The sequence below is a fragment of the Ciconia boyciana genome, chromosome 7, assembly GCF_034638445.1.
Source record: "Ciconia boyciana chromosome 7, ASM3463844v1, whole genome shotgun sequence".
Lineage (NCBI taxonomy): Eukaryota > Metazoa > Chordata > Aves > Ciconiiformes > Ciconiidae > Ciconia > Ciconia boyciana.
This window is the reverse complement of record NC_132940.1, coordinates 54,391,800-54,409,572: the sequence shown is the minus strand read 5'-3', so window position 1 is coordinate 54,409,572 and position 17,773 is coordinate 54,391,800. Positions and strand designations below refer to the sequence as shown.

The 17,773-nt window shown below is 53.0% G+C and overlaps 1 protein-coding gene across 2 annotated transcripts in view; it reads right to left on the bottom strand.

The window, feature by feature from the left end:
* Window positions 1–9,718: 9,718 nt before the first annotated feature.
* Window positions 9,719–17,773, bottom strand: part of P3H2 (prolyl 3-hydroxylase 2) — a 76,404-nt gene continuing 68,349 nt past the window's right edge. For both annotated transcript variants that reach the window (XM_072867007.1, XM_072867008.1), the window contains exons 9-15: window positions 16,370–16,497; window positions 15,679–15,774; window positions 15,442–15,592; window positions 14,788–14,905; window positions 14,190–14,265; window positions 13,139–13,279; window positions 9,719–12,055 (exon numbers count right to left, since the gene is read on the bottom strand). In XM_072867007.1, coding sequence (XP_072723108.1) covers window positions 11,963–12,055; window positions 13,139–13,279; window positions 14,190–14,265; window positions 14,788–14,905; window positions 15,442–15,592; window positions 15,679–15,774; window positions 16,370–16,497 — 803 coding nt within the window. In that variant the 3' untranslated portion in view covers window positions 9,719–11,962. The remainder of the gene's footprint in view (window positions 12,056–13,138; window positions 13,280–14,189; window positions 14,266–14,787; window positions 14,906–15,441; window positions 15,593–15,678; window positions 15,775–16,369; window positions 16,498–17,773) is intronic.

Sequence of the window (17,773 nt, the reverse complement as noted above, 5' to 3'; positions counted from 1 at the left end):
TCCCAGCCCGGCTTTCTTGGCTGTGGTGGCCGTGGCCTGCAGGCAGACCAGAAGGAAGAGTGCCCAAACCGCTCATTTGCACACAAAGGTGTGAGCTGGGTGCTCATCCCTCAGGTGTGGACAAGCATTTGTCAGGTGTTTCTTTTCAGTTATTCAGCATTCAGTCTGAGCATTTCCAAGCACTGTCTTACTTGGCTATCTCCAGTCTTTACCTGCACTTTCCTTCCCCCCATCAGCAGCTGCAACATGAAGCTGGACAGGAGCAGGTCTGAAGGGGAAGATGTTGGAGTGGCCCCTTGGTCCCTTGGAAGGGATTTTTTGGCTCTGTCCTGGAGCAATGAACTCTGGCAAGGTGTTTTCTAGGAGAGCCTCTGATTTCCTCCAGTTTTTCCTGAGCTTCCTGAACGGCACCCCCAGGAAATCTGCTGACTTTTTCCTATTTTCTTCCTGAGGTTGTTTTTGTTTATTGGCTGGTTCTTTTTTAGTTTTGTTTTGTTTTCCTGAATCCGTCTGTAAGCCTCTGATTAATTTTGATTAATTTTGATTCAGCTTCTGATTCCTTGGAAATCACCTCTGGAGACAATGCTGAAAATTTCTACATGTGATCCATCTTCTTGGCTGCGTAGCCCTCAGTGCTGGAATAGGGTAAGAAATGTTACAACAGATCCTAGTAGTCTATAGCAGGGATGTTAGGAAACAAAATATTGCACAGTGCTGTGTGAAAAACTCTTCGATTAATTATAGGCGTGGGTGGCTACACGATTGCATCAAATTAGCCATGCACCATGGCGAAATGTGAGAGAAATGCACCGATTTCTTATTCCAAGGACACGGTCAAGCAGCCCATGCTGAACCTGGAGAGAGTTGCCAACCTGGAGGTGAACATGAGTGTTTTCATGGAGGTATTTTCCACAGAAACAAGAGGTAACGGGTCACCTCCAGCACAAGGCAAGGTACCTAGAAGGTGCTGCAGTGCCGACGTGTAAGAAGCCCAGCCCCAGAGCAGAGTCCAGCACCCTTCCCCAGGGCAGTATTTGGCCCTCTGACGGCTGATGCAGAGCTCTGCACGCTGAGCAAATACCCAGCTCTGAGCGCTGGCGCGTGTGAGCCGGTCCCCTCCCTTCTGGCGTTTAGGCTCTGGCCTGAGCCCCAAACCCACAACATCCTTTGAAAATCCTGAGCAAGGCTCCCTTTTTCTAGAGGAGCAGCCTGTGGCAGTGCCTGCCTGCCACTGAGGGTGATACCTGGAGGACACAGACCCCACTCTTTGCTCTCCCAATAGGAAAGTTTTCTTCCAGCTTTAAGTGCTATGGGTAGCAGGGCAGTTACTTCTATTATAGTTTATATTATGGCCTTTATTGGTGCTTAATTAGCGACTTGAACAGAAGGAAGCTAGCGTTTAGGAGCTATCAGCAGGCGGGATTGTGCTGTGCATTGAAGGTTAAGGGCTCATGGTAAAAACACATGCACCAAAACCACACACAAACTCGATTTGCACAACTGTAACAGCAGTGACTCAGCTTGCCGCAAAGAAGGGATGGCTGAACGTGTTCCACCTGGCCCTGAACCTTATCATTTCACCCAAGGGTAAAATATTAGCAAGTAACCATTAAAACAAGTACATTACTGTCAGGCCATGGGCAGCAGCTGTCTCAGATTATTTCAGCCTTGTCTCGGAGGTGAGAAAATTGGACATGACTGAAAGCCCTGCCAGGGACACCAGCAGCCAGCTGAAGATGGCAGGTGAGGAGGTGAAGGTGAAGGCACTCTGTGTCCCACACAGGCTGTGACCGACTGCTGTCTGGAGAAGTCTCAGGAGCACAGAAAGCTAGCTGAAATTTATTTTTAATTTTTTCCTGTTGTTTTTGTAGTGGTGCCCCCATGGCCAGGAAGCCGCACAGGGTTACTGTGGCATTTCAGGAGAGATAAAGCCCACCCAGAGAGTCTGGCTGGGAAGACATGGAGCACAAACTGCAGCACTTGACTCTTTTTCACATCTTCAGGAGGAACAGAATAGAGCCTTCCTTCTGCTCCATTTGAAGTGAAGTGATGCTGGGCCCAAGGAGCTCACTGGTTAACCTTTGCATGCCTGGTTAGGCCAGGGCATATGAAATATCGTTGAGGAGGCTCTCAGCTAGTTGAGACAGCCAAATCAAACCCAGTGAAGCTGCAGAAGAGGGTGCCCAAGATGGACATCTATACTAATATGGGCAAATTTCCTAAGCCTGGTTTTCTTCCCATTCATGCTGCTTTAGCTGGTTGTGAGCATCCCTATTGCAAACGAAAGAAGAGCAGTGCTGACCAGGGTGGACAGGCATGACAGGGAGGGAGAAGGTCTGGGTGATGCTCCCAGAGCTGGCCTGTTCCCAGGTAGCACCCTGCCCTTTTCCCCCTCGCAGGGCAGAACAGGACCACCCCTCTGGTACATTTATCCCTGTTTATGCTGAGTGTGTCTGCAGGGCAGAGCTACCTTCAGACTAGCATGGCCTGGCAGCATGGTGACTAATGACTTGCAGAGCTGCTGAGGGACCGGAAAGGAAAGAGTCCTGTTGGGTTTTCCTGAAAACTAGAAGGTATTTTGGAGAAATCAGCAGCCATGTCATCCCTTGGGAAGAGAGGAAGTGCTGGAAGTGAGATGCAGTTTGAAGGCAGCAGGGGAGACCCCAAGGCAGTGCCTGGGCTGTGCAGCACTTGGGTCTCCCCTGCGTGCTGGTGCTATGTGGTGTTCACAGCTGGGGCAAAGAGGTGCTGAGGGACGGCAGCTCTTCTGCATAGCCTGGAGCATGGGCTACCCAGCAGGAGCTTCTGACCTGGAAATTTCCTTTTGCTGCGAGGCCCATCACGAGAGCAGGAGGCATGTTTGTTATCTTTTGTCTGGTGGCGCCAGTGGTTGAGCAAGAGGAGCGGGAGGCCGGCTGCCGGCATCTGTATTCATGCCATCCAGAGCTCCCACCTAATCCTGCTGGGTGGAGGACTCAAAGGCTTGGTAACGTTCCTGGTATGGCGTACCTCACCTTTTGTTTCAGTGTAATTAGTCTGAAAGGGTAAAAAGGATGTAGCATCTTCCACCGCAAGGGGAACCACTAAAGATTCGTTACGCTCCCAGAGCAAATGCAATTTGTAGATTTGGCCTGATTCCCCCCAAGCAGCGATGCTAGTGGCTCCAGCCACCGCGATCGGTCCCAGAAGCCAAGGGGTGGGCAGGCATGCCAGCAGCTCTCAGCCACACAGACCCCTTGGTCAGGCTGCTTGCAGGGCACTGGAAGGGTGTGGGTCATAGCTGCTGGGTCAGTGCCACAGCAGATATTCCTGGTGCAGATGTTCAAGCAAACAGGGAGGAACGTGCGTGGTGCCGGCTGAGTGGGGCGGTGTGTGTGCTCATCAGCCAGGCTTTCTCACTCCCCACAGCGCCTGGGTTTGGTGCGAGTATGTTTACTTTCCCCATGGTGTCTCAGGTGGCCCCAGAGGGGTGGGCAAGCCCAAGCTGCCAGGAAAGCCTGGTGGCAGCACTGTGGGCTTGCGTCTGGCAGGGTGGACCTGGCAGTTTGCTGAGCGCAGGAGAGCACGGCACATTGGTTGCTCATGGCTGAGCTTTTGGAAGATGCATGTGAACATCCTTCTCTTCATAGCCATGAGTGAGATGGGAAAAAACCTCCTGGGCTGCTTTGCTTGCGGAGGTGCTGTGAGGGCTGGGTGAGTCACCTGGGGAAGCACAGGGCACCGCCAGGCTTGGGAGAAAGTCCATGTATACTTCGTCCCATCCCTAAGAGTCGCTGACAGGACCACGTTTTGATGTGGGGACGGTTATTCTGAAAGTGTTTGCTCAGAGCACCTCAGGGTGTCAACCGCACACAGCTCAGGGCTTTCCCTGGGGACCTTTGGTGACAAACCCCTTTCCTGCAGCTGTGTGAAATGAGGCCAGGCAACGAGGCCAGGATTTTTGGTGATCACTCCTAGACTGGCCAGGAGCTCACAGACTGCTTCATCCTCTCCCAATGCCACAGGCTGCCCGTATTAAAGGCTGCATTTTCCTTTGACCCATTGCACAGAGCAAGGAAGGATGGGCTTGCACTAGTGCTGTTTCCAGTGTGTTTGAGCCAGGGGAGAAATTAAAAAAATGCTGTGTGAGGTGGCTGAGGGCTTTGCCCACCCGGCCAGCGAGGCCGTCCCCCCGCACGCAGCTCCTCTGCTCAGAGGAGCCAGGCTGTGGCCCCGCCGCTGTAGGCAGGTGCTGTCACAGAGAAGATAGACGTGAAACTACTCAGCTCCTTCTGCCTCACCCAGGGCCAGAAGGGTTTTTTGAAAACAAAAATAAAGGGGAAAATTCAGCCTCCACCCATCCACCCAATTTGGCCGGCAAATCAAATAAAACAATCTCAGAGCTGGCACCACCAGAGCAGTGAATGCCAGCTCCCAGCCTCTCACATGAGGTGTCGAAACGAAAGGAGATGAACAAACAACCCCCAGGTGCCTGGGGGCAGGAAACTGGTTTTAAGATGCTGGTGGGTTGTTTTTTGCCAGTGCAGTGGTGGGACCCGCCCCCCGCGATCCCCCCAGGACCGGGCAGCTGCCCCCCATGATGCTTGGCCATCCCTGGGCCATGGGCACACGTTGATGGGGCTCCATGAGAAGGGCTTCATGCAGAAATGCATGTCACCACAGATGGTTTTCATGGGCATCCTGGTATGGGGTGATGCGGCCAGTGACTAACAACGTGGTGAAGGGAATGTCAGGCTTGGGCATCACCTCGGCTTGGGCATCACCAGCCGCTGCAGAGAGCCCTGCAGGGATGAGCCTGGTGCTAAGATGCCCCACAGCAGCTGGGGCCTCTGCCCTGGACAGGCACACTTGGCCCATGCGTGTCTGGTTACTGCGACTAGTATGAGGCTTTTAAAATACAGGGCTTTTGTTTCAGTGGTTTTCCAGCCAAAACTCCCCTGGTAGAGCTACGTACACTCAGAGGAGGCTCTAGGTTTGCCATGAACAAACCTTTCACAGGCGGGACAAAGCTCCTTCCAAAATTTGTCAGGGGGGTCCACATTCTCCTCTCTATGAGGGGGCTCATAAAAGAGTTTCTTCTCCACCTTTGCTACAGTCCAGTTAAAGCACTGTGAGCAGCTGGGAGGTGCCTTGCAGGGCATTCATGCTTCTTTCCAGCTTCTGCCTCATTGCAGTCAAGCCAGCCGGTTTCATTTCTTGCACTGGAGCTGCCCAAAACACATTGGTGGCAAGCGGTGGCCTCATTTCTCACTGACAAAGCAGGGACCAGCCTTTAGCCCGGCACTTTCAGCCGGCGTCGGGTGCAGACGCACTGCAAGGAAGGGGTGGTGATGCTGGGTTGCCCTGGAAGGTCAGCCACACTCCTGGCACTGCTGGCAGCAGCTGGGCCAGTCCAATGCAACGTGTTTCCCCTGAACTTGGGAGCGAAGCCACCCTAAGGCCATGGCAAAAAAGCCATGTGTGATACAAGGGGTGTTTTTCCCCGTGTGCCAAAGCCATTGGGCTCACATGCAAGGCAGTGCGGAAGCTGCTTATCAGCTCACCCCATCGCGGCAGCAGACTCATGGTGCCACTACCATCTCTGCTGTTAATCTCATTACAAATAAAGGAGGGGTAGAAGCTAAACTGAGCTCATATTAATTCCCCCTGCCCTGCCCTGCTCAACCTCAGGAAATACCTACCAGAACTGCCATTCTTATTATCCAAACCACCCCTGGAAACGATCATTAGCTGACTTGCTCCTTTGCCAAGCGTGTCCACTCGCCAGCCTTGCTTCGTTTGCCCACAGGGCCCTCACATTGCCTGCTCCTGCCACGGCACGCACTGCAGTTGCCTGCACCCGTGCTCTGCTGCCATGGCCTCGCACGGTGCCCGCTGCTGCCCAGCCGGACTGAGGTTGAACCCCGCTCCCCTGCGGCTCACCGGCACTCTGCCTTGCCCCAGAAACAAGGTGAGGGTGGCCAGGCAGCTCTCTGAGTTGCCTGTCTTGCTTTCTCAAGTTCCTGTGGTGTGCTGGACTTATTTTTGGCAGGGTTGGATGGTGGCCAGGGGGTTGGGACATGTTGATATTTATGATTTATTTTTTTTTTCTGTAACAAAGTTTTGCTAAATGAGAAGGAAATAAACTCGGTGCCAGCTTTCACCATATGTTTAAAACAAGATAAAAGCAATGCTGGGCTGGCTGTGGCATCCACTAGACCTGTGGAGACAGCAGTTTGCTGGTGCGGTGTGTGCTCTGGGGACAGACGAGTGACCCATGCACACTACGCTGTGCTCCGGGACGATATGGGGGGCCCTGCTGTTCTCAGTGGCATCTATTGCACCCGTCCATGGGCCTCCCGGCCCAAAGTGAAGGCAAGGCTGTGCCTGGGGTGAATAGTGGTGCAGGATCTGGCCTCGTGCATGGCTGCACTCTGATGGTTCTGGGGTGCTGGTGCTGGTGCTTTCGCTGGCACCAACGCACCTTATATGCTGGGTTTGGGTGCCCGCTGTGTAAATGGGGTGGTGGGAGGAGAAGCACACATATATATGCGCCCATCCACACCTGGGGAAGAGCACAACGTCGTGGGACCCGGGCAGGGTCATACCCTGATGCACAGACAAGCAGCAACATTTCCTGCAGGAAAAGGTGGCTCTTCTGGTGGGGTGTGGGTGTAGGACCAGTTGCGGAAACAAACGATATGCATGTTTCTTTCCTTTTTTAATATAGTTCTTCCCCAAAGCAGGTCTAGCCCATTTTTATCTCACTGCCAGCACTATTAGAGCCAGCTGTTTTGTTCTTTTTTTCCCCCGGGTTGGGCAAGGGTGTGGGCAGGAGGAAATAACCTTTTTTTTTTTAATGACAGGTTTTCATGGGAAGATGTTCGCCTGCCTGTGAGCGCTCAGCTTGGCTCTGCCCAAGTTTAACCAGGCGGGCTGAGCACTGCTCAGTGCAAACTCCGTCTCCTTCCTCTGCTCACATATTTCCCCTGGCCAAATTACTGCAGCTTGCAGGCAGCCAGCAGCGGTAATGCAAAGCTGACAAACCAGTCCAGGCTCTGCTCCCACCCATGACCAGCAGCAGCAGCTGCCTCCAAGGTGGGGAGACCCTTGCACAAGGACTGGCCAACTTCATGTGCAGCAGCTGGCAGGGATGGTGCCACCCAAATTGTCCATCACCAGGGCAGAGACTGAGCAGCAGGGTGGGGAGATGGCAAGAGGGATGCAGCTGCAGGGTGGGATGGAGTGGCAGCAGAAGAGGGTCTTCAGCCAGGCTGGCTGCTTGCAGGGCTTGTTGCTGGGTCTCCAAGGGTCATCAAAGCTGCTGTATTTGGGGCTGTCAGTCTAGCTGCTGGGAAATAAAGGGGAGATACAAAAGGTCCAAACACACCACGTTTTATAAGCTTATCATGCCTCAGCTTGGAATCCATGGGGATTAGTCATTATCCAGTGGAGCTGCTGGAGACTGACTTGACCACATGGCCATAAACCTCCACAGCAATATTGGTGAGGTTCAGTTGCTTAAAATTAACACCTCAAAAAGTCTTGCAGGCTAATGCCTATGGACATGCCCAGGTTTTATTAGACTCTTTAGCCATTGGACATAAAGAGCTTTAGGTATTTCAGCCTTGCCTGAGGATTCAGGAATTTGTAAATACCTGCAAGTCTTATTTTCAGGTGAGATTTCAGGGATGAGCTTTTGGCTGGAGGGAAACTTCCAGCAGCCATTTGCAGTAAGGCATTTACAGACCAAAGGGGCTCAGCCTCAGACTTTCTGCTGGCCCTGTTGCTGGTTCTTTGCTTGTACAAGGTGTTTCCCATGCCTGTACCCTCTGCACAAGGCATCAGGTGCCTTGTTGGGGTACCGTGACCCCTGCTAGCCACTGCTCCCCACACCTCGGTGCCCTCACTGCCACCAGCTCTGCACACTCTGCTGCCATATCCCTGATTGCGAAGTGCAATGAGTCATCTCCTTAATGAAGGCATCCATTTCATCTGTACTTTTTCCTGAAACATTACTGACTCCTTGTTGCTGAAGGCATGCCTGTGGCACAGACAGGGCGCCTGCAGCCCCCCGCAACCCCTAGCAGCAACTTTGTGCAAGGGGTGAGCAAACTTGGCATGGTCCCACTTGAATGTCAAAACAAAAACAAAGCCCCTTGCTAGTAAAGATCCCCTGGCATTGAGTAACAACGCGCAGGGCTTCACTTCAGAGCAACGGCTGCACCCAAGCGTGAACATACATACACACAGCCACTTCAGTTGTTGTTTTAAATACTTTTTAATTCTATTACGTTTCCTTTATGAGTTGTTTTCTTTTTTTTCTCATTGACTGTCATAAATCAACCCTGTTAATCCCACCCTGCATATATTATTAGTATTAGGAGGGGCATGGCAGAGTTAACACGGAACTAAGACATGGTTCAAGCATCTCCATCTCCAAAGCACTCCTATTGCCGGTGATAGAACTGGGGCACGTATAACAAATGGCCAAAATGTAAGTAGGTTGTCGTTCCCTTCAGTGGCCAAGCCTTGGCTAGAGGAACTCAGAGCTGGCCCGGGAGCCATGAAGCTTGCTCTGAAATGCACATCATCTTTATTCTCAGTGGTGTAACTTCAGGCACTGCCTCCTTGGGGAGCTGCTTCATGTAGGGGCTTTGGGAAGCAATTACCAGACTGGCAGGGCAAGAGGGGAATAACCAACATGAGCCAAGGTAGCAGGAAGCAAAAATGTTAGTGCACCAGGTTGTCCCTGGGGCGTATTTGACCAAGGAGGAGTCTATAATTTGGTTTTTGTTGTTAGCTTTCTTTTTCCAAGGATGCAGGTGCCCTGCGGGCAGTCTGGATGTGACCATGACAGCTCTGGCAGATACTAGGCCCCTACATCAAATCTAAGAGTTAAAATTCATGTCTTGGAGGCCAAGCCACCCTGGTGGCAACCCATCCCACTCGGATACAAGAGCCCCAAAAGCCTACATCATTGTATTTTGGTGCATGTCCCAAACAGCTCTGTCACTTGGTCCTGCAAGGCTACAGCGTGCCGATAAACTTGGCAACCACCTCTGCTGTTGCAGCAGAAATACAAATCCACTTCTGAGCTAGACTTTGCCAGAGCAGAGAGCTGGAAAAACAAACAAACAGGAAAAGAAGTGCCTTTGACTCACTGCATTCCTGTTTCCTGGCTTCAGCCTGGCACAGACCACAGGCAGGTCTCAGTGGCAGAGCAGCGTGGTGAGCAGCACGGCCCAGGCAGCCCAGAGTCTTTCCCCTTCTTGGGGATTTGGGGTTCATGCTTGCAATTGAGTCCTGAAATGTTGCATCCTTTTGAGGCTGCTCCACCATTCTCCACCAAAGCTGTTGTTTCACCAGGAGCTGGCCAGTGCCCCGCTTTGCTCCCCAGCCTGCTGCACAGCCCAGCATTGCACAGGGGCTGCGACACCCTCCTCCTGCTCTCCAAATTGCCTGAAGTGTGCCAATGGTACATAAGTTATTAGGCAGCTGGATGCAGAGCAAAGGAGATGGACAGGCAGGCAAATGCACACACACAACTTCGCTTAATCCTGTCCACACCAGTGTCTCTGACGCTCCTCCAGCACGGGGAATGTGTGCAATGTGCTCTAGGGACTGGGGCAGGAAACCTCAAAAGGAGAGACACCATCGTGAGACAAAACACATACCCCCCCTCCCCAGTCTCCCCTTCTAATACTTGGCAAAAGAAAGACAAAGACAGGCCCAGATGTTGTGTTTAGTTTATTTATTTCCCCTGGATTTAGACACAGCTCTGGCTAACCACCACAGCAGCAAACAAAAGACAACCAGCAGCAGCCCGCCCTGCCTCCCCGCAGGAGGACCTGCTGGTGGGATCCCTGCAGCCCCAGGAGGGCAGGGGCTGCACTGAGCTGCTTGGAGGGGCAGCTCTGCAGGATGCGCTCAGGCAGATGTGGCTGTTGGGGGGTGGCAGCACAAACTCACGCTGAAGGTGCAGCATGTAGGAGTCAAGCCTTGGATGCAATAGCGTGGTGCAGATGGGGGACAACACAACCTGCGTTTCAGCTCTCCAGCTGCCCTTCCCTTCTTCCCTCCAGCTTTTCCCTCTGGCTATTTTAAAAAAAGAGGGGTTAAGCACCAGTTTTCTCAAGGGAAGCATTTAAGCAAGGAAGGGGCTCTGCAGGGTAAACTGTGGGCAGTTCCTTGGGGAGCCAACACGATGAATCTTTTCAACACTCTATGAGGAAGGGAGATAGATACCCTCAAAGAAACAAGCCACACTGGTGGCTCAGAAACACTCAGAGCTTTCTCCCCTGCAGATTTGACATTGGAGGATGTGCAGCAAATGGCCCTTCCATCATTTTCTAGGTGGTAATGGTGCCCCCTTCACAGTCTGGGCATTTGTTTTTCCAGATGCACTGAGTTTCCCTTTATCTTGCCCAGGACCAGCTTTTGAGGAGGTCTCTGCAGAAGGACCATCCTTGTCTATGGCCTTTGCAGCCAGTGACTGGATGAGAAGAGGGTGCTGCTGAGCCTGGAAGATTTGGGTAGGCACAAGCTGCATGAATAAAGAGAAATGACAATTCCCTGTTGCAGATTTTAAGTCCTGGGAATGCCAAAGCTGGCAGAGGGGAGCAGAAAAGGACTGAGAAAGTGCCAATGCAGCAGGGAGCTGAGCAAAGCTGCTCAGGGATGCAAACTCCAGCCAAGATCCCTGCAGTGCTGGAGAGACAGCAGCCTTGCAGTAAATTCAACAGTAAAGATTGCTGCAACCTGCCTTTTAAGAACTGCTTTCTAGCAGCAGAAGCAGCTGTTGGGTCAAAATAAAAGCTGTTTTTATGTCTGGGATGTGGCAACTCTGTGACTTCAATGCTCGTTCTGATTGAGGTAGGGGCTGCTCTGGTCCCATGCATAGGAGTTAATTTAATGGTGGTAGAGGGATGATTTACTAGCTTAGCAGTAGTTACTGGCGTAGTAAACTCTTGTGATAAGCAACATGTACTTTCAGTGCAACACCCTCAGACTGGGTCAGACATACTCCTGAGCAAATAGATGCTACCACACTATGACCATCTGCTGCTTCTGCACTGTCAGGATGGGAGGATGCAGCCAGGACATCTGGAGTACAAAGCCGCACCGTGATCATCTAACAACATGGCACCATAGCATCACTGAGCCTTTCAGCTGCTTTCCAACATGGACCTGGAAACGATGACTTTTAACCTTGGGTTTTACCAGCAGCAGCACTGGGCTGGAAGCTCAAAGGATGCGGTGTGAAGCAGTTTCATGCATCCCAGGCCACTAGCAAGAGCAGGGACTGCACATGAGTGACAGACCCTATTTCACCAGCGTCAGCTGCAAATCAAACCCCTTCTCGTGCACAGCTCATGCCCCTGCCCAGCAGGTGATTTCTGGAAGCTCTGCTCAGAATTAATACTCAAACACCAGCTTTGCATGGCTACAGAGAGATATGCATTTTGCTAGGACCTGGGTTTTGCTTTGTTTTTTTCTGTAAAAAGCATATTTCAAATGGTGAAGGATTTTGAGATGGAAATAACTGACTTGTGCTCCAGTTGTCACCAGGGCAGCACTGCCCAGTTCTTCAGCCAGCACTTAGCAGGGGCAGGGAGACTGGTCCATTATCACACCTGAGACATTTCTCTAGCAGAGGCTAAAGAGAAGCAGCTATTTCTGGCTGAGGAAGAAAAAAAGGGGTTCTCCAAGGGGGTACAGTGGGCCTGAATAAGTCCTGAGACGTGTTGGGGAGGCACAGGGAATCCCAGAGGCGTAGGCATAGTCAATCCCAGCAGGAGATGCTGGCACAGAGATGAGGGGTCCCAGCAAGAGCTGTGCTAAACACAGACAAGGCACTCCTGAAACTCCACAATCATATTAACCTGTTAATTTATACAGTGGCTCTGTACAAAAATAGAAGGGTTCTAATAAGATTAACAATATTAAATAAATATTTAATAGAAAAAGTCTTTGGCCTAGTTCATAGCTCGTCCTTTGGGTTGATATTCATTTCACTGGGTCCTAGATGCTCCTGGTCCAACATCGCGATCACTTCATCTGCCTGGATTCGCTCCTGCAAGAGTGGAAGGGAAGAAACCGTAACAGCAGAGCTTCAGCACCTGCTCTCAGCTTCCTCAGCGTGGCTCAGCCTGCTGGGAGGACCCACAGCAAGGAGTTCATCTGAGGACCAGCAGTGTAGTTGAGAGAACAGGGGACAGCCTGAGACTTGTGCTGGGGATTTGCTGGGCAAAATTAATCAAATCACTTTGCACCTCAATACCTAATTTCCTCCTCCCTCCAGGGGCTGCAATGCTTGGGGCAGAGCTGATGTGTTACTGTTCCCATATCACACTTCACTAGCAGCCACTGCCACAGCATACCCTCCTCCTGTCCCCTCCACTTGACATGGATTTCCAGCTCCCTCGGCAGGGCTGATCTCCTTCCACACACGCACCAACCACGGAGGAATTTCAGCTAGTGCCAAAAAGCAGAGAGACAGCAAAGTGCATGTCTGAAAATAAGCTTCTTGCAAAACCTCGCAGCCCACCTGCTTCACAAGGCAAAGGCACAAGGGTTTTGTTTTAGTTTTGCTTGTTTTTTTATCTTTTGTTCTTATAGACAAAGTCTATAGTTTATTGCTATCAAAGGGAGACAGGGGCTGGTACAGCAGGCTTTTAAAACAGAATTTGGAGGTTGCCTGTTGTAAGGCACCACAGCCCAGATCTCCCAAGGCATCCAGGTGCCCGGAGGCATGGACTTCAGGCTGCCAAACCAGCTTTGAGGGCCTGGCAGCAGCCGCACAGCACTCTGGCCTCAGCTGGGGCTGCCTGTGGAGGACTTCCCCGTTCATCAGGTTATTGCCACTAGGTGTCAGGAACGGCCAGTCCAGCCCTGCGCAGAGCCCTCCCGCACCCCGCTCAGCACCCCATGGACCCAGGGTGATAGGTACCCAGGAGCATGACCGGCAGGGAAAACCATTCAGTCCCAGGGCCACCAGCTCACGTCCCTGTGGTGCAGCAGATGGGAATGCTGCTGCTGGGGGGGTGTGATGGGGGGAAGATAGATGTGCTGGGACCGGAGGCTGAAGATGGTCCAGGTTCCTCTGGGATGCTGGGTACCCCCCCAGCTCTCCTGACATCTCGATGGGGGGACTCACCAGCTCTCTGTAAAGTGGGTCCAAGGTGAACCAGAGAGCCACGGCACACCGCTGGCCTTTGGTAACCGCCTTCACCCCATGGGGGTTCTCGCCGCCTGACGAGAAGCTGATCATTCGCCCACACTTGGGCTTGATGGAGGCCTGTGGGAAAACAGGCGACAACAGGGTGGCAAGGAGGAGCATGGCTGCACACACTGGCCATTGTCTGGGCTTGTCATGGTCCAGGGCCTGAGATCTTACTGGGCATCTCTCTACGTCGCCCCAGGACCCAGTGAGCTGCTCTGGAGGAGATGCAGAGCCCTGGGCATAGCTGTAAAAACGTGTGGGGTAAATAGGGAGGTGTGAGGCTTGGTCCTGCTGTGCAGACATCACGCAGAAAGGAGATGGTGGCATGGAGTCCTTGCAAAGCCTGCAGGTGACCACCTACGGCAAAACACGGCCACAGCATAACTCCAGTGAGGTTCAGGCTAACCCTGGCACGGGCTGTGAACACCTCTTTCTCCTCTCTGCTGAGTCCCCAGCAGGTATCCTGCAGGACCTGAGGGGCAGACATGCCAACCAAATCAACCCTCTGGCACTGGTCTTTCTTAGATGCAATCTACCCTCCAGCATCTACGAGACTTCAGAGCCCCAGCATGGTGCCCAGATGCCCTGTCCAACCACGGAGGGGGTGCCCAGCCTCCCAAATGGCCCCAGGCAGAGGTAGGTGCTTGTGCCTGAGCCCCATGTCTCTCAGGGACTGATGTCCGCCACCTTGACCTGCTCTGGGCCAGGCACTGCATATGTACAGAGGCATTGCTTCGTGTTTGGCCATGAGATGGGGCGGGAGCTCAGTGGTCCTCCAGGCGGGGACGACTCTCAGCCATCCCTCTCATCTGCAGGTTTCCTGCTCGGTGCAGCCTCAGGGCAGGGCACAGAAGATCTGTGCACCACTGCCAACAGGATTTTGTATGGGCTCTTTGCAAGGTAGGAGCCACAGGCTGCCTAGGGAAGCTCAGAGCCTCAGCACAGGCTGCTGAGGAATGGTGTTTGGTTTACAGCACTGACTTACGGTCACAGTTTTGGCATCCATCTCGGTGAAAATGAACTCGCCTCCTTCGAAATCCGCGTTCATGTACAGGAGGGCACTGGGGGAGGAAGCGGAGACCCCTGTGAGAGGAGCAGTGGGGAGGGCTTGGGGCTGACCCCCCACCTCTGGGGCAGATCCTGCATTGCTCCACCGAGACGTGGGGGGGGAGGGCTGCCAGGCAGGGGAGGTCCTGCTGTGGGGCCGGTCAGGGCCACCCAAACTGCCCCCATTTTGAAGCCACAGCTGAGAACCAGCAGATCTCTCCTTGCTAGGGAACAATTCTCAAAATGTCCCCTGGGTCCCACCAGCTCCCACCCTCCTGTTCTGCACCAAAACCACTTGACAGACACAACCCTGTGGGCCACAGCTGGGATCTCCCAACCCTAAAATATCACAGAGCCATTACAGTTAAACTCTGGCCTGAAGCTTAGCCATGATGCTTGCTGCTATCAGAAACCACCTGCTGGATCTCACTTCTGCCACGGCTGGGATGTACCAGCTTTAGGTCTGTGGAGCAGGATGCCCTGCCTCGGGGAGGGTCCCCAGGTGGCCTCAGGGGGCAGCCCCCCTTTTTTCCTACCTGTAATCCCGAAAGGTGTAGGCAGGAGGCTCCTTCCAGCACTCATTGGCCTCGGGGTCCAAGAGGCAGTTGTCAGCATGGATGGGGTGGCTCAGGTCGTTCCTCCTCTCCTGCTGGCCTAGGCAGGACCATGTGGAGGAAGGGGGAAGGAGAAGGGGTGGATGAGATGGAAATGCCATGCTCTGTGGGGTCCGTCATGGTGGGGAGCCTGCCCCAACCCCACTCCGGGTGGAGTTCACAGGTGTGAGGAGGGAAGAAAAGGCTGGAGAGAAAAGGCAACTTCTGTGGACTCAGATCTGCACAGCTCTGCTTGTTCCTCACTGCAGGGAAGCGAGATGGAGAGCTGGGGTGGCGGGGGGGTGGAAAGGAGAAGGGACAGCAAGAGGAGGCAAGAGAAGAGGGAGGAGAAAAGAGGAAGAGTTGGAGACATAACAAACAAGAGACACCCCAGAAATGAGCTTCTTTGGGACAGCAGTGCCCACCCTTTGCTGCTGTGGGGACAGTGACTTTGCCCAGCCCTTGGCCACTAGTTTAAGCATCAGGCAAAACAGAGCTACTCTCAGGCTTGGGTCCCCCACTCGTAACCCCCTGTGGGGGACTGAACCCCTCCTGTCCTCCCAGCCCTGCCCCACCGCCGGCCCCCCAAGCCCTCACCGGACAGGGCGGTGCGGCACACCAGGTGGGTGTAGGAGAAGTAGAGCGTGGAGTTCAGCATGAAGTAGGACTCAACGATCCTGCGAGCCTTCTCGCTGATGTCGTAGAAGAGCCGGGCACTTTTCAGTGGGATGCGGCCCTCGTAGCCGTACTGGGCAAGAAGAAGGGGCGAGAGAGGGTTAGTGCTGTGCGCCGGCTGGGAGGAGGGCATGGGAGAGGAGGAGGAGGGAGCTGTACCTTGAGGGCTTTGAGGACGGTGGCTCCTTCAAATCTCTCGTTCGGGGTGTGGGGGGAGGTTTTGCCCCTGTAACCATCTCCAGCCAACATGATCCCCTGAAAGACACGAACACAGGTGAGCAGTGAACTGGTTCCCCGGGAGAGGGGGAGCTGCAACAGAAGCATCTGGGACCCTCTTCCCCAAATCCTCCAGGGCTGCATTCACTGGGACAGGTGAGTTGGGTGGGAAGGTGCTGCAGCTCTCCATGACCATGGTCCATTCTGAGATGCTGGAAAACAGCTACCCACCTCCCGACTGGGGATGTTCAGGTACCCTCAGTCCCTTCCCAGGCTCAGTTGATGATGAATGAGAAGGCTCAATCCAGGCTTGTGGATGAGCATCCTTTGGGGTTGTGTATAACATCGGGCAAAAAGCTATTTCTGCATGGGCTCTGTCTTGCAGCATGTTTCTAAGAACAGCCCAAGATGGAGCAGCAGCTCCTGTGCTGCAGTTATGGGTGTGTTATGAGATAAGCATCTGACTGCTCTCCATGGGCATCCTGCCATCAGTTGCAACACTCAGAGGCATGAACCCAGAGCATCTCCAGGGGCTGATCGCACATTCAGCTCTCACAAGCCGGATGTTGGGGAGAGCATCAGGCACTCAGCACAGGTGGCAGTCATGTCCCCCCCAGGGGCACTGCCTACTCACACTGGCCACCCTGTGAAGCTCTCGGCACTGCTCCTCCGAGATGACGTTATCCAGTAGTACTCGCTGAGTGCCATTCAGCTGCTGCGAGTTGTAGACAAACTTCACATCGTTGTAGAGAAGCGGACCCCCTGATGGAAAGAGAGACATGAAACGACCCTGCTGAACATGGCCTGGCCTCGTTGACGTCTTGTACTGTGGCTGAGGGCCAGATGAAGTCACCCGGGTGCGCTGCCAGGGAAAGAGCTTCACAGCAGAGAGCAGAGTTTGGCCTCACATCAGCAACAAAAGGAACAGAAGCAATGGAAACACCCGGAGATGAAAACAATTTGCTGCAAAAGCATCAGCATTTTCCACCTTCTCATTAGCTGCCTTGCAAATGCAGGGACCACAGCCTGAAAACACCAAAACCTGATGGGACACGATGGGAGACACGGACACCAGCTAACCTGGCTCTCCTGCCCAGCAGCCAACATCAACGGAGGCCATAAGTTTCCATTGCATTTGTGCTGTGGGGATCTTGCCAGCTTGGCATGCAAAGCTGCTCTCTGCAGTTGTCATCAGTGGGGCTTTTTTGTCTTTTACACACATAGAAAACCTAATGTGGTGCTGAGCTTGCAGCAAGTGTCGCTTGTTCTCCACCAAGAAGAGGGGCTAGGAGTGGGCAAGCTGGAGGACCCTGAGGACAATCCTCCTCCGCAGAGGCAAAGGAGCTGCTATGGCCGTCCCTGCCATCCCTCGCTCCCCGCCTCTGAGCTGCCTCCCTCTGCCTGCCAGAAGCCAATGGCTTGGTTGTGTTTTGGAGGTCCCAGGTAGCATTCCTGGGATGGGAATACAACTGTGGCTGGGCTTGCACACTGCTGGGCTCCCACCTGGTATGGCGTGACTGAGCCTTGCCATGTGCTGAGCAAACAGGCAAGGAGAAGAGAGAGATTAGCTCTTTACAAGAAGTTTGGATCCATCCCCATCAAATTTGCCTTATCAGAAAAACATGGCGAGGCCATTAAATCACCATCTTCTGAAGCCTCTTTTCCTCATCTCCTCAAAGAGAGAGAATGAAAGAAATGGCAACAATAAAAACCTAAACCAGATGTTTCTCCAGGAGGAAGGTGAAATGCATCTAAATTGTGGGAAAAATTATCTGTTGTCACAGAGCCGCAATAAAACAGAGGAAACAGAGCCGCAGAGCTCCTCTCACCATGTGGCACAAAGAAACTCCTCTGTTACACTGCTTTTATAATTACTACTTTTCCTGTCCATTGAGGCACATTGTTTTTGGAAGGTCTCCTTGGCCTTTGGAGGACACGTAACCCTGAGGGCAGAGCCCCACCACTAGCCCACGACTTTATTTCTGAAGCGTTAGGTTTCTTGGAAACGGAAAAGATGGGACATTCCTCATGTTCACTT